This window comes from Manis pentadactyla, chromosome 13 (genome assembly GCF_030020395.1).
Source record: "Manis pentadactyla isolate mManPen7 chromosome 13, mManPen7.hap1, whole genome shotgun sequence".
Classification (NCBI taxonomy): domain Eukaryota; kingdom Metazoa; phylum Chordata; class Mammalia; order Pholidota; family Manidae; genus Manis; species Manis pentadactyla.
In genome coordinates this window covers 58998726-59021834 of record NC_080031.1, presented here as the reverse complement: position 1 = coordinate 59021834, position 23109 = coordinate 58998726, and the positions used below count along the sequence as shown (strand labels likewise).

At 58.4% G+C, this 23109-nt stretch overlaps 2 protein-coding genes across 5 annotated transcripts; one reads left to right on the top strand and one right to left on the bottom strand.

Annotated features, from left to right (window-relative positions):
- The first annotated feature begins 519 nt into the window (after positions 1-519).
- LTC4S (leukotriene C4 synthase) lies at positions 520-2336 on the top strand. Of its 2 annotated transcripts, none has more exons than XM_036892647.2 (5): positions 520-709; positions 1432-1531; positions 1624-1694; positions 1782-1863; positions 2084-2336. In XM_036892647.2, exons 1-5 carry the CDS (start codon positions 652-654, stop codon positions 2223-2225), a joined length of 453 nt encoding a protein of 150 aa, XP_036748542.1. In that variant the 5' UTR covers positions 520-651; the 3' UTR covers positions 2226-2336. The 2 variants fall into 2 exon arrangements, with proteins under 2 accessions (XP_036748542.1, XP_036748541.2); XM_036892646.2 differs by having other exon boundaries at positions 521-709; positions 2037-2336.
- An 897-nt stretch (positions 2337-3233) lies between these two features.
- Positions 3234-13036, bottom strand: MGAT4B (alpha-1,3-mannosyl-glycoprotein 4-beta-N-acetylglucosaminyltransferase B). Of its 3 annotated transcripts, none has more exons than XM_036892650.2 (15): positions 12685-13036; positions 7500-7685; positions 7275-7415; positions 7059-7192; positions 6614-6660; positions 6189-6302; positions 5901-5976; positions 5664-5778; positions 5182-5312; positions 4922-5029; positions 4626-4819; positions 4166-4244; positions 3998-4085; positions 3802-3914; positions 3234-3705 (listed from the first exon to the last, which is right to left on the bottom strand). In XM_036892650.2, the coding sequence occupies exons 1-15, from the start codon at positions 12779-12781 to the stop codon at positions 3682-3684; spliced, it is 1647 nt and encodes a 548-aa protein (XP_036748545.1). In that variant the 5' UTR covers positions 12782-13036; the 3' UTR covers positions 3234-3681. The 3 variants fall into 3 exon arrangements, with proteins under 3 accessions (XP_036748545.1, XP_036748547.1, XP_036748546.1); XM_036892652.2 differs by lacking the exon at positions 12685-13036 and adding an exon at positions 12296-12465; XM_036892651.2 differs by lacking the exon at positions 6189-6302.
- Between the last annotated feature and the right edge of the window lie 10073 nt (positions 13037-23109).

Here is a 23109-nt window from a genome sequence, read left to right as displayed (position 1 = left end):
GCAGTCAGAGGTGTTCATTACAAAACAGCCCTGGTAGTGTACAAGTCGGGGTGTCAGGGCTGCGACCCCATGAGGATCCTGTGACCTGTGTCCAGGTGGGACAACTGGGGCAGGGTGGGCTCGGAAGGTGGCCCCTGGGTGGATTTGAGAATGAGTGGCAATGGGGGGGAAGTGGTGGCAGTGGGGGCTTCAGGTGGGGGGCCCTAAGTTCTTTACCAGACTCAGGACAAGGGGAAGTCTGGAAGGCCAAGGGGAACTTGCTGAGGGTGCTGGGCCCGGGGGAGGGACACTGAGTCAACATGGCAGTCTAACACACTGAGGCTGGAACGTGCTGGGGGGAGCGCCTGGGCTCTGCCAGTCCAGGGCTGGGCACAGACAGGGCAAGAGTGACTGAGAGGAAGTGGCCAGGCTCTCTGCAGCCAGATGCTGTGTCCTGCTCCGGCTCCATCTGGCTCTGGTTTCCGCCCCCTTAGCCTGACCAGGCTCTTGGCGCTCTCTGGCTGTGCTCATACCCCTGCCCCACACCCCCACACTGAAAAGGGGTGGAGAGAATGGGCCACTCTTCTCCGGGGCCAGCCTCTGCGCAGCACAGGGACTGAGAAGAGCTCTGCAGCTAGTCCTGCGCCGAGGCCTGACAGAGCTGCCTGCACCATGAAGGACGAAGTGGCCCTCCTGGCCACCGTCACCCTCCTGGGAGTCCTGCTGCAAGGTGGGCAGGGCCCTGCTTGGGAGGTGGTGGGCCTCAGACCCCAGTGGCCTGCCTCTGCTCTCCAGGCCCTGGGGGGCTGCCCAGGACCCAGGCCCAGGTGAGGAGCAGGGACTGGGGCTCACACTTTCCCGGAGTGGTAGGGAGGAAGCCCTGGGGGTGCCTGCAGGGTGAACTGTGAGACTCTGGGCAGAGACCAAGGCTGAGAGGGTGTCTGACCAAGGGGACATGCAACAAGATGGAGAAAAGCCACTGAGGGACGACTGGGGTAGGCATGCCAAGCACCTGGCTTGGGGCAGGGGGAGTGGGCCTCAGCCAGCAAAAAGAACCCTGGAAGAGAGCAGGTGGGCATCCCCTGTGGGAGCCGGGCTTTGCCTGTGTTTTGCAAGTCAAATGAAAGAGGAGCAAAGTCCTGACTCAGGGTGACCTGGCCCCTCCCACGGGCAGGTGCCCCAGTGACTTCGCCTCCTCCCCCCGACACCCAAGGGAGGGTGGAGGGGGACAGGGTGTCTCGGGGTCCCAGGCCCACACCCTGCCCTCCCCATTGAGCTGCGTGGACTCAGAGCAAACCCAGAGACGCGCGGAGACTGAAGGTCCCCTGGGGAGGGCTTCGCAGGGGCGTCGTGCCAAGGTCAGCCTGGAGACGGGAGGGAAAAGGGGCGGGGCCAGACGGAGGCTGCGGGCGTCGGGGAGGCCAGACTTGACTCCCGCCTCTTCGCTACCAGCCTACTTCTCCCTGCGGGTGATCTCGGCGCGCAGGGCCTTCCGCGTGGCGCCACCGCTCACCACCGGCCCGCCCGAGTTCGAGCGCGTCTACCGAGCTCAGTGAGCGTGGGGCGGGGAGCCAGCGAGCCCGGGGCGGGGCAGGGTCCGAGGCCCCCGGCCGGCGCCCTCATGCCGCCCCGTCCCCGCCGCAGAGTGAACTGCAGCGAGTACTTCCCGCTGTTCCTCGCCACGCTCTGGGTCGCCGGCATCTTCTTTCACGAAGGTCTGGTTGCGGGCAAGGGGCCAGGCACTGGGGCCCCGGGGGACCCGGCGCCAGCGGGCTCACCTGGCCCCCGCCCGTCCCTGCCAGGTGCGGCGGCCCTGTGCGGTCTGGTCTACCTGTTCGCGCGCCTCCGCTACTTTCAGGGCTACTCGCTGTCGGTGCAGCAAAGGTGAGAGAACCCGGCGGGGCTCCCGGGGAGACGAAGCGGCGCCCAAGAAAAGGCTGCTCGTGGGCTTGTGGGCGGGGTCTGAGCCGCCGGCGCCTGGGGACCAGGTGACTGGTGGGAGGCGGGCCTCTTTCTGGGGGACTGGTGGGCGGGCCCTGACGAAGTGGGCGGGGTAGAGGGCGTGGCCTCCCGACGCTCCGCCCCCGCCGAGCCCCGCCCGCAGGTTGGCCCCGCTGTACGCGAGCGCGCGAGCGCTGTGGCTGCTTGTGGTGCTGGCGGCGCTCGGCCTGCTCGCCCACTTCCTCCCGGCCGCGCTGCGCTCCGCGCTACTCGGACAGCTCCGGACGCTACTGCCCAGGGCCTGAGACCCAGGACGCCCAGTCGGCAGAGCGGGAGAAGAGCCGGAGCCTCCTGGAGGATGGGGGAGGGGTGCTGGCCCCCGTCCCAGTGTCCAATTAAAAGTGACCGTGACCGGACGCCTAATGAGCTCTCTGGGTCGGAGGGAGTCGCGCACAGCGGGCTTGGAGCCTGGAAGCGTCCAGCTCCTGGCCGCAGCAGTCGGGTCGGCGTTCTCGGGGTAAGGCCAAGGAAGGAAAGGGGCCTCCCGCCCCCCGGGCAGGGCTCGAGCCGGTCCCCATCCGCCAGGCGCTCAGCCCCCGGAGCTGGGTTCGCCCTACCGCCCCTCCCTGTGTTCAGCGTGCTCTTCGCCTGCCGCCGCCCCTCGCTCACCCCCAGCCGCCCTCTTCCTCCTCCCCTGGCCTTCACAACTGACACCAGGTCTCTAGAAGAGCACAGGTGTGCAGGCCGCCCTGCCGCGGAGAAGTGGGGACGACCACAAATGTGGTCATAGTCGAGATAGACTCTCAAGGAAAGGTCCGGGTGCCTTGGCGGGCCCGACCCGGGGAAGGCCTGTCCACCCGACAGAGCGCCCCTAAAGAGGTGACTTAGCCAGTCGGCAGGGAGAGAGATTCGCAGGCAGGGCAGCAGCGTGTGCAAAGGCCCCGAGGTGGGCGGGAGACCCTAAAATGTGTCAGAAACAGGGAGGAGGGTTAAGCAGGGCTTTGGGGACAGTGGACAAGGGCAGGGCTGAGACCCATGAAGGAGGATGAGGTGGCGGATGCCTTCGGCAGTTGGGACAGAATGATGGGAGCTAAGAGAACGCACTTAGGGTGGGGGGTGGGTTGGGGGGTTGGCTTTCAGCGATGGGATATGGATCGGACTCCATGCCGGGAGGCAGGAGGGACACATGGGCAAGCGGAGCTGGGGGGAGGTGGAGGTGGAGGTGGCGCCCAGAGGTGGCAGTCACTGGTGGTGTGGCCTGGCCTCTCCCACCAGCAGGAGGGAGCTCCCAGCACTCACACGGGAGGCACACAGTTCATTAACCCTTTATTACAAGTCACGCTCTTATAGAAGTATATGTGGACTTACGTGAAAAAATCAAATGTATCCAAGAATAAAAAACACAGCACATGTAGTAGTATATGCATTCCAGTGTTCGCGCCGGAGCAGCAGGCGCCCAGGAAAAAGCTCTTCTAAAACAACCTGGCTCCAGCCGGCCGGGTGCGGGCGGTTCAGGGCGGCATGGGCCAGCCTCAGGCACAGTGTGGGGGCCGCCTGCCTCCTCCCGCGGCCAGGCGGGCGGGGGCAGCACCAGCTCCTGGGACCTCCGGGCCAGCAGCGACCCCAGGCCGGTGAGCATGGCACCAGGCTGACCCTTCAAACTGGGCAGCCGCTCCTGGATCTCTCTGGGGGCAGCAGCGACGACCTCCCAGATCTCGGGGGGCTTCAGGGCCAGCCGGTGCATCCTCAGAAGCCCTCAGCTTACTCAGCCTTTTTCAGGAAGATCTGGAGAGGCCAGGTTCAGAGTCAGCTGGGGAGCTCTGTCTACCCCCCAACCCCCCACTGGCCGTCAGAATAGCTCCTCATCCAGCCCTGCCTCACCTCACTCAGAATGACCCACACTGGGGAGTCTGTCTGGATGGAGAGGCGTAGGGCTTCCAGGGGCCCGAAGGCAGGGTCCACCTCCCCTTCTGCCACACCCTTGTAGAAGGAGCCTGGGGGAGGGCAGCACTGAGAGGGTGCCCCAAGGCCCCAGCCCAGCCTCTCCCCCACCCACCCCCACCTGCTCCCAGCTCACCAATCTGGAGGTAGCCATCTGGGCTCCGCGGATACCGCAGGGTGGCTGAGCGGCCTTCTTGCAGGGCCTCCTTGTCAGACTGGGGGTTCTGGGGGCAAAATCCTGGACTGAAGCCAGCTGCTGTGGAGGGCTGGGCCTCAGGGCACACCCACGCTCTACCACACTCACATCAAAGGGCAGCACCTCCACAGATGTGTTGAAGAGCTTGTCCTCTGGGTGCTCGATGTTCCCGCTGCGAAAGAAGAACCTGTGGCCAGAGGGGCCTGTGAGCTGCCGCAGGAGTGAAGCATGGCGCTGCACGCTGCCCAGCAGATGAGACACCCGACCTGAGCCAGGAGTGCAAGAGGGGCCCTGGGGTGCTGGGCAGGCTGGACACAGCTGGGGGCAATCTCTGGGCCATGGCAACCAGGGCCTTATCTGTAGGGACGATGGTGACATGGGCACTGCCTGACAGTCTTTACAAGGCGGCTACTGCCATGAGCCCCATGTTCCAGGTAAAGAGATGGAGGCAATGCTGAGGTTAGGTAATGGGCTGGCGATCACTGAGGGGCACCTGCAGGCCCAGACATCTGTGGGGAGCCTGCACCCTGGTAGCCACCCTGCCCTCCTCCATGGTGCTGGCACTGACCGCTCCAGGCGCAGCGGCTGGAAGAAGCGGAAGCGGATGAAGTCCCCCGCAGCAGGCGTGAAGGCCCAGAAGAAATCCTCCCGGAGATAGGCCTTCTCCAGGGTGAAGTGCTGGTAGGTCTTGAGGCTCGTGCTCACCTCCGCTGGTGGGTTCACATGCTCCTTCCGCAGTGCCTGCTTCCCAAAGTCCTTGTCCTGCAGCCGAGGGACAGTGGTGCTAGAGCAGACCCTGGGCCTGCCCTGCCTCACCCCAGGCTCTGCCTGTACTTGGCCGGGCTCCAGGACAGCACAGCCCACCTTCAGTTTCTGGATCTTGCCCGCCAGCGAGGAGTGAGTGCCCACATGCTGGAAGAGGGATGGCTTGAAGCGGATCCGCAGGTTGGCCTTCTGCCGGTCACAGTGCTTCTGTGGAAGGAGGTGACAGCCTAGGGCTCAGCTCAGCATTGCCTCCCAGGACAGCATTTCTCCTTGTGCTAGGCATGTGGATGCCGACACGGTCCCTGCTGGAGGCTGCACCCCGCAAGGCCCCCCACCTGTTCCTGTGCAGCCCTGCTCACCGCGTCCTTCTCGGGGTTGCAGACTTTCACCCACAAGATATGGTCCAGGAGCCAGTCGATGGGCTTGTCCCGGTAGAACATGAGGATGAACTCCACAATCAGGCTCAGGTCCAGCGACTTGAACATCTTTCCTGGAAGCGGGAATGGGGGGAAAGGGTGCTCAATGGGCAGATCTGCCCTGCCCTTTGTCCTTACTCCCTGTGGGGGCCACTGGGGAGGGACCCCACAAACCCTGTGGACGGCTGCAGGCAGATGCGGGCACAGGGGGCAGACAGGGATGGTGAGCTGCAACCTCTCCTCGTAGAGGATGGGTGGGAACAGGCCAGGAGGGGCTGCAGCAGGCACCTCAGGCCAAGCTCAGAGCAGTACCCTGGGTAGTACTGGGGCCTGGGAACAGGGCAGGGCTGAAAGATGAGGACAGAAAGGCAGAAGGGGGATGACTGTGGGGCTCTGGCCAGGTGGGGGTGGGGGTGGGGGCACACCAATGAAGCCCAGCTGGGAGAACTCCAGGATCATCCAGTCCTCGGAGGGCTGCTGGAGTGCGAAGTTCTTCATGGTGCTCAGGTAGTTGGGCTTGGCCACAATGTCATCCTCCAGCTGCACCACAGTGGGTAGAAGGGGCTGCGACTCAGGGTGGGCACAGGGGCAGGGCAGGCCTCACCACCCAGGCCCAGTCAGGGCCCAGGGCCATTAGGGCAGGGCAGGGTCTCAGCGCTGACCTGCACGTAGTAGATGCCTTTGGACTGTGCGTACATCATAAGGAAGCAGTAATCGAGGTTCTGTTTGGTCCTCCACCTGCAGGCCAGGGGCAGGGGCCTCAGGAGCTCAGACTCCCCTCAATACACACATAGTGTGACCACGGCAGAGGCCACAGAGTGAACATGCCCTCCTCCCCACCCCATGCAGGGGTCTGCAGGGAAGTGCTTGGGACTCAGGCACAAACAGACTGGGTTCTTGGCACAGGGGGACAGGCTGCTGGGCATATGGGGATGGGTTAGTGCTAGTACCTGACTCTCTCCTTGGGGTCCCCAAAGGACTCTCGGAGGCGGGAGAAGTCAGGGTAGAAGTGGGGGGAAGGGGAGATGACCTCCAGGAGCCCGGAATGGATCTCCATGGGGAACCTGGGGGACAGGAAGGCCCTGTGGATGTGCAGCTTCCAGGCACCACAGCAGGGGCAGAACTGAGCTAACCAGACCATATCCCTTTCTTAAGGCCCACGGGGCAGACATCCCCTGATGCCACACCCATCCTCCTTTAGCAGTGAGGCTCCAGAGGGGCTCGGCCACCTCTATCTGCCCACCCCCTTTCAGCCAAGAGGGGAAGCAGCCTTTCCCACAAGGAAAAGGAACCATCTAGTGGGGAAGCCAGCACTTGCCTGCTCCACACCCCGCAGCCCTGCCTCCACTGGCTTTGTCAGGCTGCCAGTACTCACAAGGCTTTTATGTTCTCTGTCACCACCGAGGTGTACTGTGGATCGGTCTGTGGGGAGACCAAGCACCCTCCCTAAGCTGGGTTGCCACCCCAAAAGGCCTGGAAGGGGCTAGGGAAGGGAACAGACTTCAGATGACCCTGGATACGGAGGGAGTGAGTCCCCCACCCCGAGGGCCGTGGAAGCTAAGGTGCCTCCAAAAAAGCCCTTTGTGGAATGAGATGAGGCAGACTAGGTAACTGGCGCCTCCACGAGGGGGCGCCAAAACGTTTCTTTCTTTTTAACTTTTCATCCTGATAAATTTGTGAATGAAACTGACAGTTGAAATGATGAGAGCTTTTTCCTCTAGAATGTTGCTCTGCGTCCGTTTTGCCTCCTAGTTATTTTGTGCTGTGTGATCCCCTCTGAATATCCCCTCCACCGCCGCGCCGTGTCCCAGCACACTCGCCTCGGCGATCAGCACCACGATGACCGAGTCCTCCTTCTCCTGCGGGCTCAGCTCCGAGATGAGCGAGTGCAGCGTGTCCGTCAGGTACGAGTGCACTTCGCGCCGCACGCTGGGGATGCCCATCACCACCGACACTGCAGGAGGAGGAGGGGCGATACTGGGCGGGACGCCGGCCGGCCCCGCCCCCGCGCCGGCCCCGCCCGGCCCCGCCCCTACCTCCTGTGCGGCCCTGGCCCACGCGCACCGCCGGCTGCAGGCTGCTTTCTTTGGCCAGCAGGTGAGGCAGGTGGTGGAAGACGGTGGGCAGGCGCAGCACGTGCTTGTGCGAGCCGTTCCACGGCTTCAGTCGCGGATCCTCTGGGCAGGTGGGGAAGGGACGGGTCAGACAGCGCGGCCTGCGCTCAGCCCCGGCTCCCCTGCGGAGTCCCGCTTGGCGCTCACCGGTTAGGCGGCCCCAGGTGCGATTGCCGTCCGCGTCTCGCAGCGCCTGCCTCTCCGACACGGCCCTCTTGATCTCGTCCAGCACCAGGTTGAGCTCCTTGGAGCGCTTGAGGCTCTCCTGCTCGGCCGCATGCAACCGGTCACGCAGCGCCATGAACTCCCGCTGGTACACGTCCACCACATCGCCTGTGGATGGTATGAACGCTGTCACAAGGGGGCAGCCTAGAGCTGACCTACAACCCTTGAGGGTGCCAACACGTACATTTTCATACCCAGCTCTACGACAGCCTATCTACACCTGTTCCCGTTCTGGCCACATGCCAGCTACCTGGGGTTCCACAAGGGTCACTCGGAAGTCGCACTGACACTCACACTTTGGGGAGAATAGCCTCCTCTAGGGGATTAGCCCACTCCACTGCTTTCCCCCTACCCCATTTTTTCCTCCTTTGAGGCAGCATCTGAAGTGGGAGGGCTGCAGGATCACTTCTAGCCCCAGACCGGCTCCTGTCCACGCAGTGGCTCCCAAAGCCCCCTCCTGCTTCTCCTTGCAGCATCCATCTACTCCATCCAGGAGACAAGATGACCAAGGTCCCATGCAGGGCACAAGGACCTCACCCTTCCACAAGGCGCTTCTTAAACTCCCAGCCTTCTTCCTGTCCGTCCCCTCAGCTTCTGCATCTTGCCCCCCCACTGCCCTGCACAGGGATCAGAGCAGCCCCACCACAAGGCTCTATGGATAGACACCCTCCCTGGAGTCCACCTCCCATCCTCCTGGTAGGCCTGAGCTCTGGGTGCCCATCTGTCACTGTCCCTAGTGGGCCCTGGTTGCTCATTTCTGCACTTGGCACCAGCTCTGAAATCTGACACCAGCCCCAACGCATGGCTGCTGCAGTAACAGCACCCACGGTTCACAGGAGCACCCTAGTCCAGGGCCACTCAGTGAGTCAGTGACAAAGAGGGGACACAACTCTGAATGCCCTGAGGCCTTCTTCTCTGGAGACCTGTGCTAGGCTGGGGCCACCTCAGAGGACCTGCATGTCACCCCAGGGGGCCCAATGTCAGTATCTCCAGCTGGGTACTTGCTGCGAGCATTAGGGGTGTAGGCGGGGCAGGAGCGGCACAGGTGGGGCTGCCTGGCAGTGGAGGACAGTCCCCAGGGTGCCAAGTACCTGGCTCCATTGGTCTGACAGGGACCCACTGCCAGAGTGAGACAAACATTGTGCCTGCCTGGGGCCAGTGCAGCCAGGTCCCGCCGGGCTATGCATCTGAGGCCTTTTCCAGTCTCACCCATGCCACCCTTACTGCCCTCACATACAGCTCCTTTCCCTTGTCTAGCATCTGTGCCTTCACGTGTGTCACCTCTGTCTGGGATCCCTTTTCTCTCCTGGGCCTAATGAAAACCCATGTAGCCTTCAAGGCCTAATTTCAAAGTCTAGTTTCCCAGTCTAAGAAGGCTCCCAGACCTCCCCTGCCACCACCAGGGGCTTTTCTTGTTCCTTGATCCCTGGTGTAGGTGTGGCTGCCCACAGCCCAGTGCATTAAAGGTCACAAACAAGGCAAAGGTGCCTCACCTTGGGATGCACCACCTTGCGCAGTGGGTCTAAGTGCAAAGTCCCAGGGGAAGAGGAAGGCGAGCCTCTAGGCAGGAGGAGGCGAGGACGGCCAAGCCCGCCCTCCACACTCCGTTGGCTGCAGCCTCTTTTTGGACACCCTGCCCTGCCCAGGGCCTAAAGGCCAGGCCACTCCAAGCCTCAGAGCTTGGGGACAGCCCCTCGCAAGGGAGGACAGAGAGAGTTGGGTTACAGGATCTCTGAGGCTCTGCACTGGGTTCTGGGCTGGGTTCCCCTGGAAACCTGACCCCTTGAGTGGAGCCAGCCACCCCAACACACACACCCGCCCAGCTTGGTTGGGGGGCATCAAGGCCCCAGGAGTGTTCTGGGGCCTGGAGGGGCTGAGGCCCCACAGGTGGAGTTCAAAGCTGTTTCCATGTGGCAGGTGGCCTCTCTCCTGTCTGCCTGAGTCCCTGCTGCCAACCCTAGTGTGGGGAGCCTCCGAGTCCTGCAGGGGCAGCCCCTGTGCCGCTGGCCAAGCCCAGAGCAGCCCCCTGCTGTGGGACCCCTCCATGAGGGGGACAGTGGGGAAAGAGGGAGGCCTCCAGACCATTCTGACTGCTGCCACCTCCCTAGGCCTCTCTGTTAAGCTGGCTGAGCTCTGTCCAACCTTAGCCTACCTCAGCCAGGCTGTGTGGGCAGAGGTAGGCACCAGTGCCCTGAATCACCCTGGTCACCAGGGCCTGGGACCAGCCTGCTCCGTATGCTAGCCTCCCTTCTCAGGGGCCTCCCTCTACCTAGATCCTGACCTTCCTGTTTACCAGGAGGTGATGGGCCCCGGGGGTTTGTGGGCCTGGCTCTGGCCCACATAGACCTGTCATTTCCCTCAGTGCTGTAGGTTCTGTCCCTCCAGTCTGACCCTGCTGTTGCCCTGTCCACTGTTTGCAAGGTCCCCAGCTTGACCCTCATCCCTGGCTTCTCTGGTCATGGGGTCTACTCCTCTTGCTTGTGAAAGCCAGAAACTCAAACTCTGTGGCTGCCTTCCCATGGGCTTATGCCAGGGCTCTGCCAATTCCATCCTGACATCCCGCAGCCTTTGTGGGCTGGGTGGCAGGGCTGGGTGGTGAGTGTGCTGGGAAGGCAGCTCAAGTTGGAAGGGTTTGCAAAGGCCTGGGGAGCACCTGGCCTCTGTGGGGTGGAGCTAAGGCAGAGCTTTTATCCATACCTTCCCACCCCAGGGAGATGGAGGGGGGCTGGCCCAGGTGCAGGTAGCCCCAGGGAAGGACTGCAGCTGCAGCCACAGCACTGAAGGTTCCCTCCGCCTCCCCCGCAAGCAGCCTAATCAGGTCTCCAGAGGCCCACTGAAGATAGTCTTCCCCCTGGTTCCCTCTCAGTTGAAAAACCAGATTTAAGAGCCACGCTGGGGCACAGACCTGTGACTTGTACTTAGGGAAGGGAAAACAGGCTCACAGGCAGGTGCCAGGCCCCAGAACATCTTCAGCTGGGACAGGCGCAGGGAGAGCAGCAGCTCTTCACCCCGTCTCCAGGCCGTGCCCTCACTCTTACTGTGGGTAGGGCTGCTGAAGCCAGGCTGCCCAGATGCTCAGGAGGACCTGTGTGGCTGAGGCTGGCCCCCTGGAGGGTCTGCTGTTCTCCCTGGGGACAGGCCTTCAGCAGATGCTTGGCTGAGGGCTACAGTCTGAATGCTAATGGAACTGTTGTGAAAATTTGGTCAAGCTGGATATGAAAGTGGGCCCCAAACCTATATCCAGGGTCTGTTTTGCCAAGGCCTACATGTCCTTCCTGGCCCTTGGCCCTGGGCTTTCAGGATGCCTCCTTCTTCTCTGGCTCCCTGCCCACCTCCTCCCTTCCCTATAGATCCGAGTTACTCTTCCCTTCCCCTAAGAATCAGTGCCTGCACCAGCCCTGCCCTGAGCTCCTCACTTGCTGAAAACTGGAAGCCAGGGTCTAGTCGGGCCTCAGACTGGCTTAGTCTGGCTTAGGCATGAGCTTAACACAGTCGCATACATGTAACAATGAGAAATGTTCACAGAAGAGCCCGGATTTGGGTGTCTCTTGAGGCCTCAGAAGACCTGGCCCTACTGGGCCTGCAGAAAAAATGGTAGGCTTTTGACAAGGAAGGCCCAGGTCACCCCATCTCACAGGCTCCTGGGCTTCCATGAGGGCCCCTGTGTCCAAGGCTCATACTTCTTTGGTTGGGGTGCTCTCCTGTTCCCCAGGCCCTTCAAGTGCCAGCCTCCTAGATGCTCCCCTCAGGAACAGTGGGCCTCAGATGAAGCTACTGGTAGCCCCCTCACTCTGCTATTCCCAGAGACTGGCTCCCTGTGGTTTGCCAGGCTCCCAGAGAAGGGTCTTGCCCTCCCCACAATCTGAGCAATGTGCTCCAGCCCATTAGATATAGCCCCACCTTGGCATTCATGCCAGTTTGTTTACATGGCCACTCTCCCAGAGTCCAAACTGCCATCCCCTCAGTGACACATTCCACCTTCAGAGAACTCTACCCCAGCTGTGCCAAGCCCTAGGGATCTCCCCTCAGAGTCCCTGGAGCCCTAAGGCCAGCCCAGGCCTCCACCCAAACAGGAGGACTGAGGTAGGCAGGGGCCAGGTGGGACCTTTGGGGTTTGGAGGGCTGGGAGGGCTGCAGCTCCTCCCCCGCCCTCCTCCCCCAGCCTCACTTAGCACAGGGTTGGGGCACAGGGAAGCCGAAGGTGGGAAGGAGGTAGAGGGTCAGCGGGCCTCAGCCTAATCCCATTTAGGCCTCCTGCAGGAAGGCCAGGAGGCAGGAAGGAAGCAGCTCTTCCCCGTTGCCTCTGGTGCTGCAGGCTGGTGGACAAGGCCTGTGTGGCCCCTCAGCCCCAGCCACTCCAACAACAAGCGACTCCAGCCACTGCTGGGCCCCAGAAAGTGTGCTGGCTAGACTCAGAGGGCTCTGGTGGTGGCGGGTTAGCCTGACCAAACTTCAAGTGTGTGAGGTGGGTTGGGAGGGGGCAGAGGCAAATAAGTTAACTGCAGCCGGCTGCTCAGGAGGCCTCCCTCCGCGTTTCCCAGGCCGCAGCCACAGGAATGCTGTCCCAGCAGCCCAGGTCCCTGCGGAGGAATCCTGGGGCCAGGTGCCACAGAGGAGGGCTGCAGAGGCCCCAGGGGGCAGCTCCCCCAGTGGGCTGCGGTGCAGGGCACTGCCTAGTGTCTAGCTGCTCCCTCGCACCTGTCTCAGGAACAGAGTACCTGCTCTTGTCCAGGTGCCTGGAGCTCGTACTCGAGGAACCACCTAGCCACAACCACCTCTGTGACCTTGTGTCTCTGTCCCCCAACTCCGAGGTCCCCAGTTCGCCAGCGGGAGCGACCAGCCCCCTGGCATCGGCATAACTACTCATGGAGGCCGGTCCCGCGGTCCTGAGCGCCACAGCGGGCACCCGCCGGCCGCTCGGCCCAGGCCAGGCCGGAGACTCGTTATTCGGGAAGCAAACAAGTGGGGGCGAGGAGGGGAGGGGCGCCCGCGTCGGCTTCCGGCCGCCTCCCGCGGCCACTGGCCGGACCTGGCCGGACCCGCCCGGGCCGCCCGCGCCCAGGTGCGGGGTCGACTCGGGCGGCCGACGGCGGAGGAAGGGGCTCACCTTTCTGGCCGCTGAGCGCCGCGTACCAGGAGAGCGAGAGGAAGGCGCACAGGCAGAAGAGCAGCAGCGTCAGGAAGGTGCCATTGCGGAGCCTCATCTCGGGTGCGCGGCGGGCGCCGGCGGGGCCGAGGCCGCATGGCCCGGGGGACCGGGGCCCGGGCGCGGGGGCCGGGAGGCGGCGGGGGCCCCGGCCCCGGGGCGGGGAGGGCTGGGGACCCGGGGCCGGGCGGGGCTGCGGGCGGGGCCGGGGACCGGGCCGGGCGCCGCGCTGACAGATCCTCCGGGGCGCGGGGTGCGCGCGGCCTCGGCTCGGCGGCTGGGCCCGGCCGGGCTGGGCTGGGCTGGGCGGCGAGAGCCGCGGCCCGGCCTGGATCCAGGACCGCCGCGGAGTCGGCAGCGCAGGGCGGGGCGGCCTGGATTTAAAGGGGCCGCATCACCGGCTGCCACCTCCAGCTCCGCGAGGGGGCGGGGTGGGGGACCAGCGCCCGGAATCCCGGCCGCGTTGCTCGGGACAGCGGCCCCTGCGCCCGGGCTTCTGGCCGCCTCCGGTAGGTTGGGGCTGGGGCCTTCGCGAGTGCGGGTGCGGTGGAGGCGGCTCCCGGGGCCCTTCCTGGTAGCATCGCCATTATGACCCCCTAGCCCCGGATCCGGACCGCACCGCCGTTTACTCCGAGCCCCTCGGCCCCTTTCCCAGGTGGAGGCGGTGGGAGCGGGTTAAGTACGGGGCTGGAGCTGGCGTTGCTCGCTCTGTTGCCCGCACCGACTCCCACGGGCACTTCCCCTCCAGGACTTTCTCTAGCAGGCCAGATAAAGGCGTGCTAGGCCCGGTGTGGCACTTCTGCTCGGTGAAGCAGGGATAAAGTGCCGTTATCAGGAGTGGAAGAGTCGCTGTATGTGGGTGTTGGCACGGTGACCAGCCCAGAGCGGTGTGACCTCTCGGATGCCAGGCGCGGGTGGACGGAAGGCAGGCGGGACGGGAGGGTGAGGCGGGCCGCGGCCCCTAATGGTCTCGCACCTGCTGTCCATTGCCGGGCGCTTACACCTTCATTCTTTCCCTAGTCCTCTGTGGAACCAGAACAGCAGGAACAATAAAAGTATCCATCCGAGGGTGGGGCAAGCATTTGGGAAGTGCCCTTGCCCACTTCCCTGCTCAGGCGTGGTCACAGTTGGGGAGTCCTGGTTCCCAGCCAGGCCCCAGGGGGGTGGGGGTGGGGAGCTGGTGGGAGCGGCCTTCCCGGGTGGGCTCATTGTGGAAGTCGCTGGGGATGTGTCTTCCTCTTCTGGCCGAGGCCACAGCTGGGGCAGGATGGAAGCCCTGGAACGGGGTAGGGTCTGGGCATTCACCTCTGTAGAGGCATGTTTCCAGGAGCAGGTGAGGCAGCGCCAGTGGCTGAGGGCCTTCATCCTGGGACCTGAGAAATGGCCTGTGCTCCTTTAGGCCTGATTCCAGAGCTGACAGAGCTGCCAATGAACTTTGTGAACTGAGGCCTGGCCTTGTCAGAGCCTTCTGGAGGAAACTCTTGTTTTGTGTTCCTGTGTTTTCACAGGCCTGTCTTGGCAAGGAATAATGTTTTTTCACTGGGACTGTGATACAAAGGGTTTTTAATTTTTCCAAATGTGTATTTAAGTTTCAAAGTGAATTGTTTTAAGGGAAATTATTAAACTACTAACAATTAAGGAGATGACCGGTCAGTGACTAAAGTTTGGAAACTCATCTGAGTTCCCTCCCTCCCACACTCTGACTTTGTGGAGGAGGAGCAGGGATGAGGGAGGCCCAGGATGGGGGCAGAATTCTGCCCTGCCACCTGGAGAGTCCAGGGCCAGGAGGCAGGTGGGAGAAGGGTGGTGACTGACTGGGGAGTGTGGGGCCCCGGTGCTGGAGAGTGGGGGAGGAGCAAGCAGGAGTAGGCTGGAGAGGGTCCCAGGCCGTGGAAATCAAGCAGTCTTTTCAGATACCCTGGCCAGGCCACCTTTCCATGCCTCATCTGCATGGTGCTATCAGAATCCCAGGAGGGGGTTCTCTGGGCCACCAGCCACACCAGGTCACACACACAGCACTTGGGCGGCACCACACCTGACTGTGCTGCTTGGATTGTACCCCTGGGAAAGAAGAGATATCCCAAACACAAGCTGGGGCTACCGCCAAAAGGGGCCTGGAGGTGGGGTGGTCGTGGACAGAGTAGAAGCCCTTAGCCCACTTTGTTTTCCTGATTTTCTGGGACACCCCTTAGAGGTGGCTCATTCTTCCACCCTTCACAGGGCTTTTTAACCTGTGATCCAGGGTTCCAGAACTGGGGAGGTCCAGGAGCTAAGGGAAAAAAATCCATCTTTATGTTCACGAACCTGTAACAGACACTTGGTGTTTCCTTCAGTTACAAATGGAGGCAGCAAGGTCCCGTTGAAAAATGAGCAGTACTTAACGACTGTGACACAGAAATCACAGGGCTTTTCACTGCCACTCCGGGTGTTGCAGATACCTGGAAATAGCCATTGCACACTCACTACCACTTGGTGTTTCTGCCTCTGTATCTTACAATTTAATGAGTTAATAAAGAACTCCAGGTGTTTCTAGATCACAAATTTGTTTTTGTGTTTTGATATTTGTATTTCAACAGTCCTTTTGTAATGCAATATACTTTTTTTTTTGGTATCATTACTCTACAATTACATGAGGAACATTATGTTTACTAGACTCCTCCCATCACAAAGTCCCCCCACATACCCCATTATAGTCACTGTCCATCAGCGTAGTAAGATGCTATAGAATCACTACTTGTCTTCTCTGTGTTGTACAGCCCTTCCTGTGCCCCCACACACATTATGTGTGCTAATAGTAATGCCCCCCTTTTTTCCCCTTATCCCTCCCTTCCCACCCATCCTCCCCAGTCCCTTTCCCTTTGGTAACTGTTAGTCCATTCTTGGATTCTGTGAGTCTGCTGCTGTTTTGTTCCTTCAGTTTTTTTCTTTGTTCTTATACTCCACAGATGAGTGAAATCATTTGGTACTTGTCTTTTTCCACCTGGCTTATTTTACTGAGCATAATACCCTCTAGCTCCATCCATGTTGTTGCAAATGGTAGGATTTGTTTTCTTCTTATGGCTGAATAATATTCCATTGTGTATATGTACCACATCTTTATCCAATCATCTACTGTTGGACACTTAGGTTGCTTCCATTTCTTGGCTATTGTAAATAGTGCTGTGATAAACATAGGGGTGCATATGTCTTTTTGAAACTGGGCTCCTGAATTCTTAGGGTAAATTCCTACGAGTGGAATTTCTGGGTCAAATGGTATTTCTATTTTGAGCTTTTTGAGGAACCTCCATACTGCTTTCCACAATGGTTGAACTAATTTACATTCCCACCAGCAGTGTAGGAGGGTTCCCCTTTCTCCACAACCTTGCCGACATTTGTTGTTGTTTGTCTTTTGGATGGTGGCAATCCTAACTGGTATGAGGTGATATCTCATTGTGGTTTTAATTTGCATTTCTCTGATGATTAGGGATGTGGAGCATCTTTTCATGTGTCTGTTGGCCATCTGAATTTCTTCTTTGGAGAAGTGTCTGTTCAGATCTTCTGCCCATATTTTAATTGGATTATCTGCTTTTTGTTTGTTGTGGTGCGTGAGCTCTTTATATATTTTGGATGTCAACCCTTTATCGGATCTATCATTTATGAATATATTCTTTCATACTGTAGGGTACCTTTTTGTTCTATTGATGGTGTTCTTTGCTGTACGGAAGCCTTTCAGCTTGGTATAGTCCCATTTGTTCATTTTTTTCTAGGAGTTTTATGGTTTCATGACTTACATTCAGGTCTTTGATCCATTTCGAATTTACTTTTGTGTATGGGGTTAGACAGTGATCCAGTTTCATTCTCTTGCATGTAGCTGTCCAGTTTTGCCAACACCAGCTGTTGAAGAGGCTGTCATTTCCCCATTGTATGTCCATGGTTCCTTTATCGGCAATATACTTTTGAAATGTATTTTCAAACATGGTTGTAGACAGGGGTCTTCTGTCTTCTCCAGATGCTACCTGTGTCTCTGGTGCAATGAGTTTGGAAGCCCACCCAAAACCTCACCTCCTCCCTCCACTGGCCTTCTTTCCAAGGATGCCTTATTCCCACATTCATTCATAAATGTTTTGAGTGTCAGCACACGTATGTCTATGTTGCTGGTGACTCAAGCATGTCTGGCACAGCTGAACTTCATATTTCCAGCCTGCCTTGTAGTGACTGTCACTGAATTGGGAACCCTAGAGAAGGCATGGGATGTATGAAGATGGTGCTTCAGTACTCTTGGATACAACTGACCAAGATCAAAATCAACTGGTTTAAGCCATCTCATGATCCTGCATTAGCCTGCAGGGACGCAGAAGCTCAGATGCTGAGATCAGGCCTTGATCTCTCCTGCTCAGTGATGGCCTACCTCGTCAGCAGGCTCCTGCTTCCAGGCCCCAGAGGGCATTTGATCAGCCAGCTTGGGTTACATGCCCATCCGTGACCCAAGGGGCTACAATACTCTAGATGGCCAAGCTTGAGTCATGTGCCTACCCCAACCTACTCACAATGCTGGGTAAAAATGAATCCCCAAAGGAAAATTTCCATCCAAAAATAGGGAAATTGAGCAGGGCAATGTGAATGGGGGAATGCATATAAAATCCTGGAGCCAGGGCCTTAGCCCCCTTCTTTCCACTGGAATCTCAGCCCCTCCTCTAGAATTGCAGAGGCTGAGGGTGGTGGAGCGTGGGTCCCTACAGCCCAGTGGGGGGATGTGACCTTCCCAGTAGCTGTGACCCACACCCTGCCAACTTCTCCCCACCTGACATGCTTTCAGTCAGGCTGCAGTGGCCGCTGATAAGAGTCCTGACAGGAGTACCGCCATTTTGAATAAGCCCACCAACCATGACAGACACTTAGGTTTCATTTTACTTAGGCCACAAGCATTTTCTGGAGGGTACGTCAGCAAGCCACAAGTTCGCCCGTTCCCCAACCCACCCCCTCAAAAGCCCGCCAAAAAACCCTGCCATAAAAAGCCTCTTAGCTTGTGAGAGAGGCCTTCTTTGTTTTGCTGGCCAGAATAGAGGGTCCCTCTCAGATTTAGCAATAAACCTGGTTGGACTGTGGAGTTTGCGTCCCTTATTTTCCTTTTATCTGGTGTTGAAACCCAGGAGCTGAGAGCAGGAGCTCCTTTGCAGCCTAGGAAGCAGTGGGCAGCGGGACTCCACCCGGGGTAACGCCCGGATGCTGAGAGCCTCCTGTGTCTCACCCCGTTTCCCTTCCCTTCCTCACCCCAACACCCTCTCACGAACTCCAGCCCGGGACCGTCCTCCAGACCTCAATCTGCACATCCACCACCGGCCACTAATCCACCGTCATTCCCAGGAGGGTAGGATTCTGGCCTCATCGGCTTTCTCTGGGCGCCCCGATAAAGTCGACCCGCCGTCCCCTTTCCCTTCCTCTCTGTTCTCCGTTGAGAACACCATAACGAATGGGGGCCTCCGGCACGCTGACCGGGGGACGCCTCCTCTCAGCGGGCAGGACAGTCTCGTGCGGCTCCGGGAGCCCACGGACTCCGGCTGGGAGAACCGATCGCGGGGAGACGTCCCGGGGGCCTGTTTCCCAGCCTCGGTCACTTTTCTCACCCCTCCCAAGATGGGCAATTCTCCCTCAAAAACAGCGGGAGACACCCCCCTCACTCTCTCCTATATAATCTTTCACCCCACTTCCGTTACAAACTCGGTAACAGGTCACGCTGGCCAGCTGAGGGCACTTTCGATTTCCAAGTTCTCCGGGATCTTGACAACTTCCTCCAGAAGCCTGGCGGACAGTTAGGGGGTCCGTCTGTCCAAGCCTCCTTCCACTCCGCGAGCAGCCCTCCCTTTGTTCCTCCCTTCAGATCCTTCTCGCCAAACAGAAACCCCCTGACTCTCCTCCCGCTGAACAAAACCCCCCTAAAGTTGTCCTCGTCGAAGAAACTCCCCTCCTCCGCACTGACAACATCGCGCCTTTCCCCGCCTCCTCCCTGCGCGGCTGGCCAGCTCGCCCCCGGCCCTCCTCCTCCAGCTCAGCGGCCTCGGCGGACTCCGGGCCCCTCGGCCGCCGGCTCCCTCCCCTCCGCCTCCCTGGGCCCGCCCCTTGCCCCTCCCCTCCGCCCCTTGCCGCGCTCAGACACGCCTCCCGCTCCCGGTCCCACCCAGCACTCCCCAGACCGCTTCTCACCCCAGACTGCCCCTCCGGGCGGCAGCTGGCATCGAGGCCCGTTCGTGTTCACGTCTCCTTTCCAGTGGATGATCTGGAGGAGTTGCTGGACCCACGGGCCGGGAGACTGCCCCTACTCAGCAGGAAGCAGTTACAGAAGAGTGGCCGACACCCACTTTTCCTCGAAAGAAAGGGTCCACATTCCTTGAGGGTTGAATGAGGTGGGGCAGAGACATGGGACAAGCATCGTGATGAACTTTTCCTGCCTAAAAGAGGGTATTGAACAAAAGATACAGTCCTCAGAAAATCCTGATAAATTCAGAGAAGAGTTCCTCCTTGTTACTCAAGCGTTCGACCTCACTTGAAGGGACATTTACCTCATCCTCTCGCCCACCCTCACGGATGACAAGAGGGAAAGCGTTTGGCGTGCGGCCGAAAACAATGCTGCCAGCACCCTGCTAATCATGCTCCGGCAGTTCGAGGGGTCCCCAGGGCTGAGCCCCAAAACCCCGAGTGGACATACCCACTCGCTGACCCTGTTGGGGCAAGTCGTGATCACGTGATCACTTGCCTCCGGGCAGGGATAGAAAGAAGTAAAAATAAACAGGTCAACTAGGAGCGCCTCAAGGAGGTTACCAAGGGTGCGGATAAAAACCCAGACCTCCTAATGAACGCCCTTTCAGAAGCCATGATCAAATGCACAAACATCAGCCCTAACTCCCCTGAGGACCCTATTCTCCTACACTTCCACTTCATTTCCCCGTCTTTCTCAGATATTTGCAAAAAGTTGCAAAAATTAGAAAATGGACCCCAAATACCCCCAAAAGAGCTTGTAGACCTCGCCTTTAAAGTTTTCAACAACCAGGTTGAGGAACAAAAAAACTTAGAAAGAAAAACAGGCTAAAGCTGAATATGAGATTCTGGCCTCCTCCCTAGTTCGACCTCGCGCTGACAAGCCTGCAAAAGGCTCCACCCCACACCCGCCCAGCAGCTATTTTCACTGGGGCAGTCAGGGCCCTGGGGCAAAAGCTTGCCCTAATCCCAGGCCTCCTACAGAGCGGAGTCCGAACTGCAGACAGTGGGGTCACTGGACGATGGATCTCCCTCTAAGGAAGTCAGCCCCCCTCCTTGAGTCCTCTCCCCTCCAGTGACCGCACACATCTAGGGAGGACCAGGAGGCCCTCGTGGCTTTGTTTTCAGTGACCGACTGAAGCGGGCTGGATCCCAAGGCCCCCTCCACGACGACACCAGCGGATCCACGGGTGACAATGGTAATGGGCTGTAAGGCAGGTGTCCTTTCTGGTCACTCGGGGGCCAGCCTCTCTGTGTTTACTGAATATTCTGGGAACTTTGCCCCCTCCTCTGTCTTGGTTGTTCGGATGAAAGGCATAATAGAAACCCCAGTCCAACCCCCCACCTTTATATTGTTCCTTGGGCCATATTACTTTCACTCATTCCTTTCTGGTAATCCCCCACTGCCCCACACTCCTTCTGGAAAGAGATACTCTCCGCCACATGGGGGCAGCCTTACACATTCCCTCCCTCCCCTCGGAACCCTCCCTCATTCTCCCAATCATACCTCCTGAAGAGGCCCTCCCCTCTGAGGTGGTACAGCTTATTAAATCACAAGTTGACTCTATTGTTTGGGACACAAAAACCCTTACATAGCCTCACACCACCAACCTCTCAGAATAGCCCTGAGAGACCCTACTCGAGCTGTCGCAGTTAACCGATACCCCCTGAGCCCCAAGGGCCATCTTGGCCTCCAGCCCATCATCAACCACCTTCTTAAGCCCCAGATACTCATCCCTACCCACTCCCCCCACAATACTCCCATCCTTCCTGTAAAAAAACCTGATGGCTCCTTCCGATTAGTCCAAGATCTCCCAAAGATTAATGAAGCTGTTGTTCCCACCCACCCAGTAGTCCCCAACCCCTACACCCTCCTCTCCCATATCCCCCTTCAGTACTCATTATTTTATTGTCCTAGACCTCAAAGACGCCTTCTTTACTATTCCCCTCAGCCCTGATTCCCAACAGCTTTTCACCTTCCTCTGCACAGAACCCATATCTCTGTTCACCCAACAACTCACAGGACTGTTCTTCCCCAGGGATTTTGGGACAGCCCCCACTTCTTTGGCCAAGCACTAGAAAAGGACTCCAATCTCTCAACCTGGCCCCTAGCTGCCTGTTCCAGTATGTTGATGACCTCTTGCTTTGCAACCCCTAAATAAAATGACTCTATATCCCACACTATCTCCCTCCTTAGATTCCTAGAAAAAAAGGATACCATGTCTCAGAATGCACAGCTCAGCTGGTACAGCAAAAGGTCACATACCTTGGTCTTGACCTCACCCCTACCGCTCTCTGCATACTTACCTTCCAAAAACAAGGTATTAATAATCTCCCTTTCCCTACTGCAAAGAGAGATCTTCTTTCCTTCCTGGGGCTTCTTAGCTATTTTAGACTCTGGATTCCAAATTTCTCACTCACTGCAAAACTCCTTTACAAGGCCTCCCATGGGGAACCCCAAGAAAGGGTGCCAGAGACATTCTCAATTCCTGCTTCTCTCTGGGCCCCCAAGTGAGCACTCCTCAAGGCACCTGCTTTGGCCCTACCCAGTCCTAACAAATCTTTCTTTCTATTCTTAACTAGCAAAAAGGGGCAAGCATTAGGACTACTCATACAACCAGCCAGGGACTCCCTCCAGCCTGTTGCCTGTTTGTCCAGACAATTCGACCTTGTGATAAAAGGCTGGCCTCTCTGCTTACAGGTCCTGGCGTTAGCTATGCTCCTTATCCCCAAAGCCCAAAAATTGCCCTCCACCAGCCCCTATAAGTACACTCCTCACACAACCTCTCCAACCTTCTTAGCCCCCGGCTCTAACCCTTCTCTCCCGGGCCCAAGTCCAGGTCTTACACTCTCAGCTTCTACAGCCCTCGGTTACCTTCTGCTGCTCTTCTGTCCTAAACCCTGCCACCTTCCAGTACCTAATGGCCCAGACTCCACCCCCAACATGAGTACACTGAGCTCCTTGATTTCACTCTCACCCGCTTCCATCACATGACCTCAGAACATATTCTGGGGTCTCCTGTCTGTTTATTGATGGGAGTACTTCAAAGGCCACCCCCTCCCAGGCAGGGTGCACATCACTAAGGGCTGTCATGATAGCCAGTCCTCCTGCCCTCCCTGAGAAGTAACAGAGGTGGCAGCCCTCCCCACGGGGATGACCTCACAGCAGGCAGAACTTATCACACTCACCAGAGCTCTTACTCTGGCAAAAGGTAAAACTATCAACATCTATACAGACCCCAAATACACATATAATATCCTGCAATCACATGCCCAGATCTGGCACAAGAGAGGACTCCCAACAGCAAAAAACATCCCTATACAAAATGGACCCCTAATTCAAGATCTCCTAGAGGCAGCATTTCTACCCCATAGACCTACTGTCATTCATTGCAAGGGCCATCAAAGACCTAACTCACAGGATAAAAATTTCAGACACATCATTCATGGAAATAATGAGGCTCATAGAGTAGCAAAACAAGCAGCTATCAACCCTCTCTCCATTCCCTGCTTCCTGATCCCTCTTATGCCTACTTGCCCCAAGAATTAGCTCTACTCCAAGCACAGGGGGCACTCCAAGGACAATGGTGGTTCCTCCATGGAAACCTGGTCCTTCCTGAAGGCTTAGAAAATAAATTCCTTTCATCTTTCCATGACTAGTTCCATGTCAGATCATTCCCTCTGCTCCAACTCCTACAGACCCACAGACATCCTATTCCTGGTCTCAGGACCTCCCTACAGACGATTATCACCCAGTGCTCCATATGCCAAACCACCAACCCTCCAACCCTTAACAGCCTCAGACCTCCCCCCTTTCCTACCCATCAGTTCTGGTGATCCCTCCCTGGCACTGACTGGCAAATAGACTTTACCCATATACCTCCAGTAAAGAAACCAAGATACCTCCTTGTCCTGGTTGACACCTTCTCCGGATAGATAGAGGCCTTTTCCTACATTATACAAAAGATCCTCCAGAGCAGCACATATTCCACTCACTGAAATCATCCCCCGCTTCGGACTCCCAGCTTCTATTCAAACCAGTAACAGACCTGAATTCACCTCCCAGATCACCCAACAGGTGGCCTCTTCCCTAAATATAACCTGGAAGTTCCTTATTTCATATCAACCCCAATCCTCAGGTAAGGTAGACAAGGC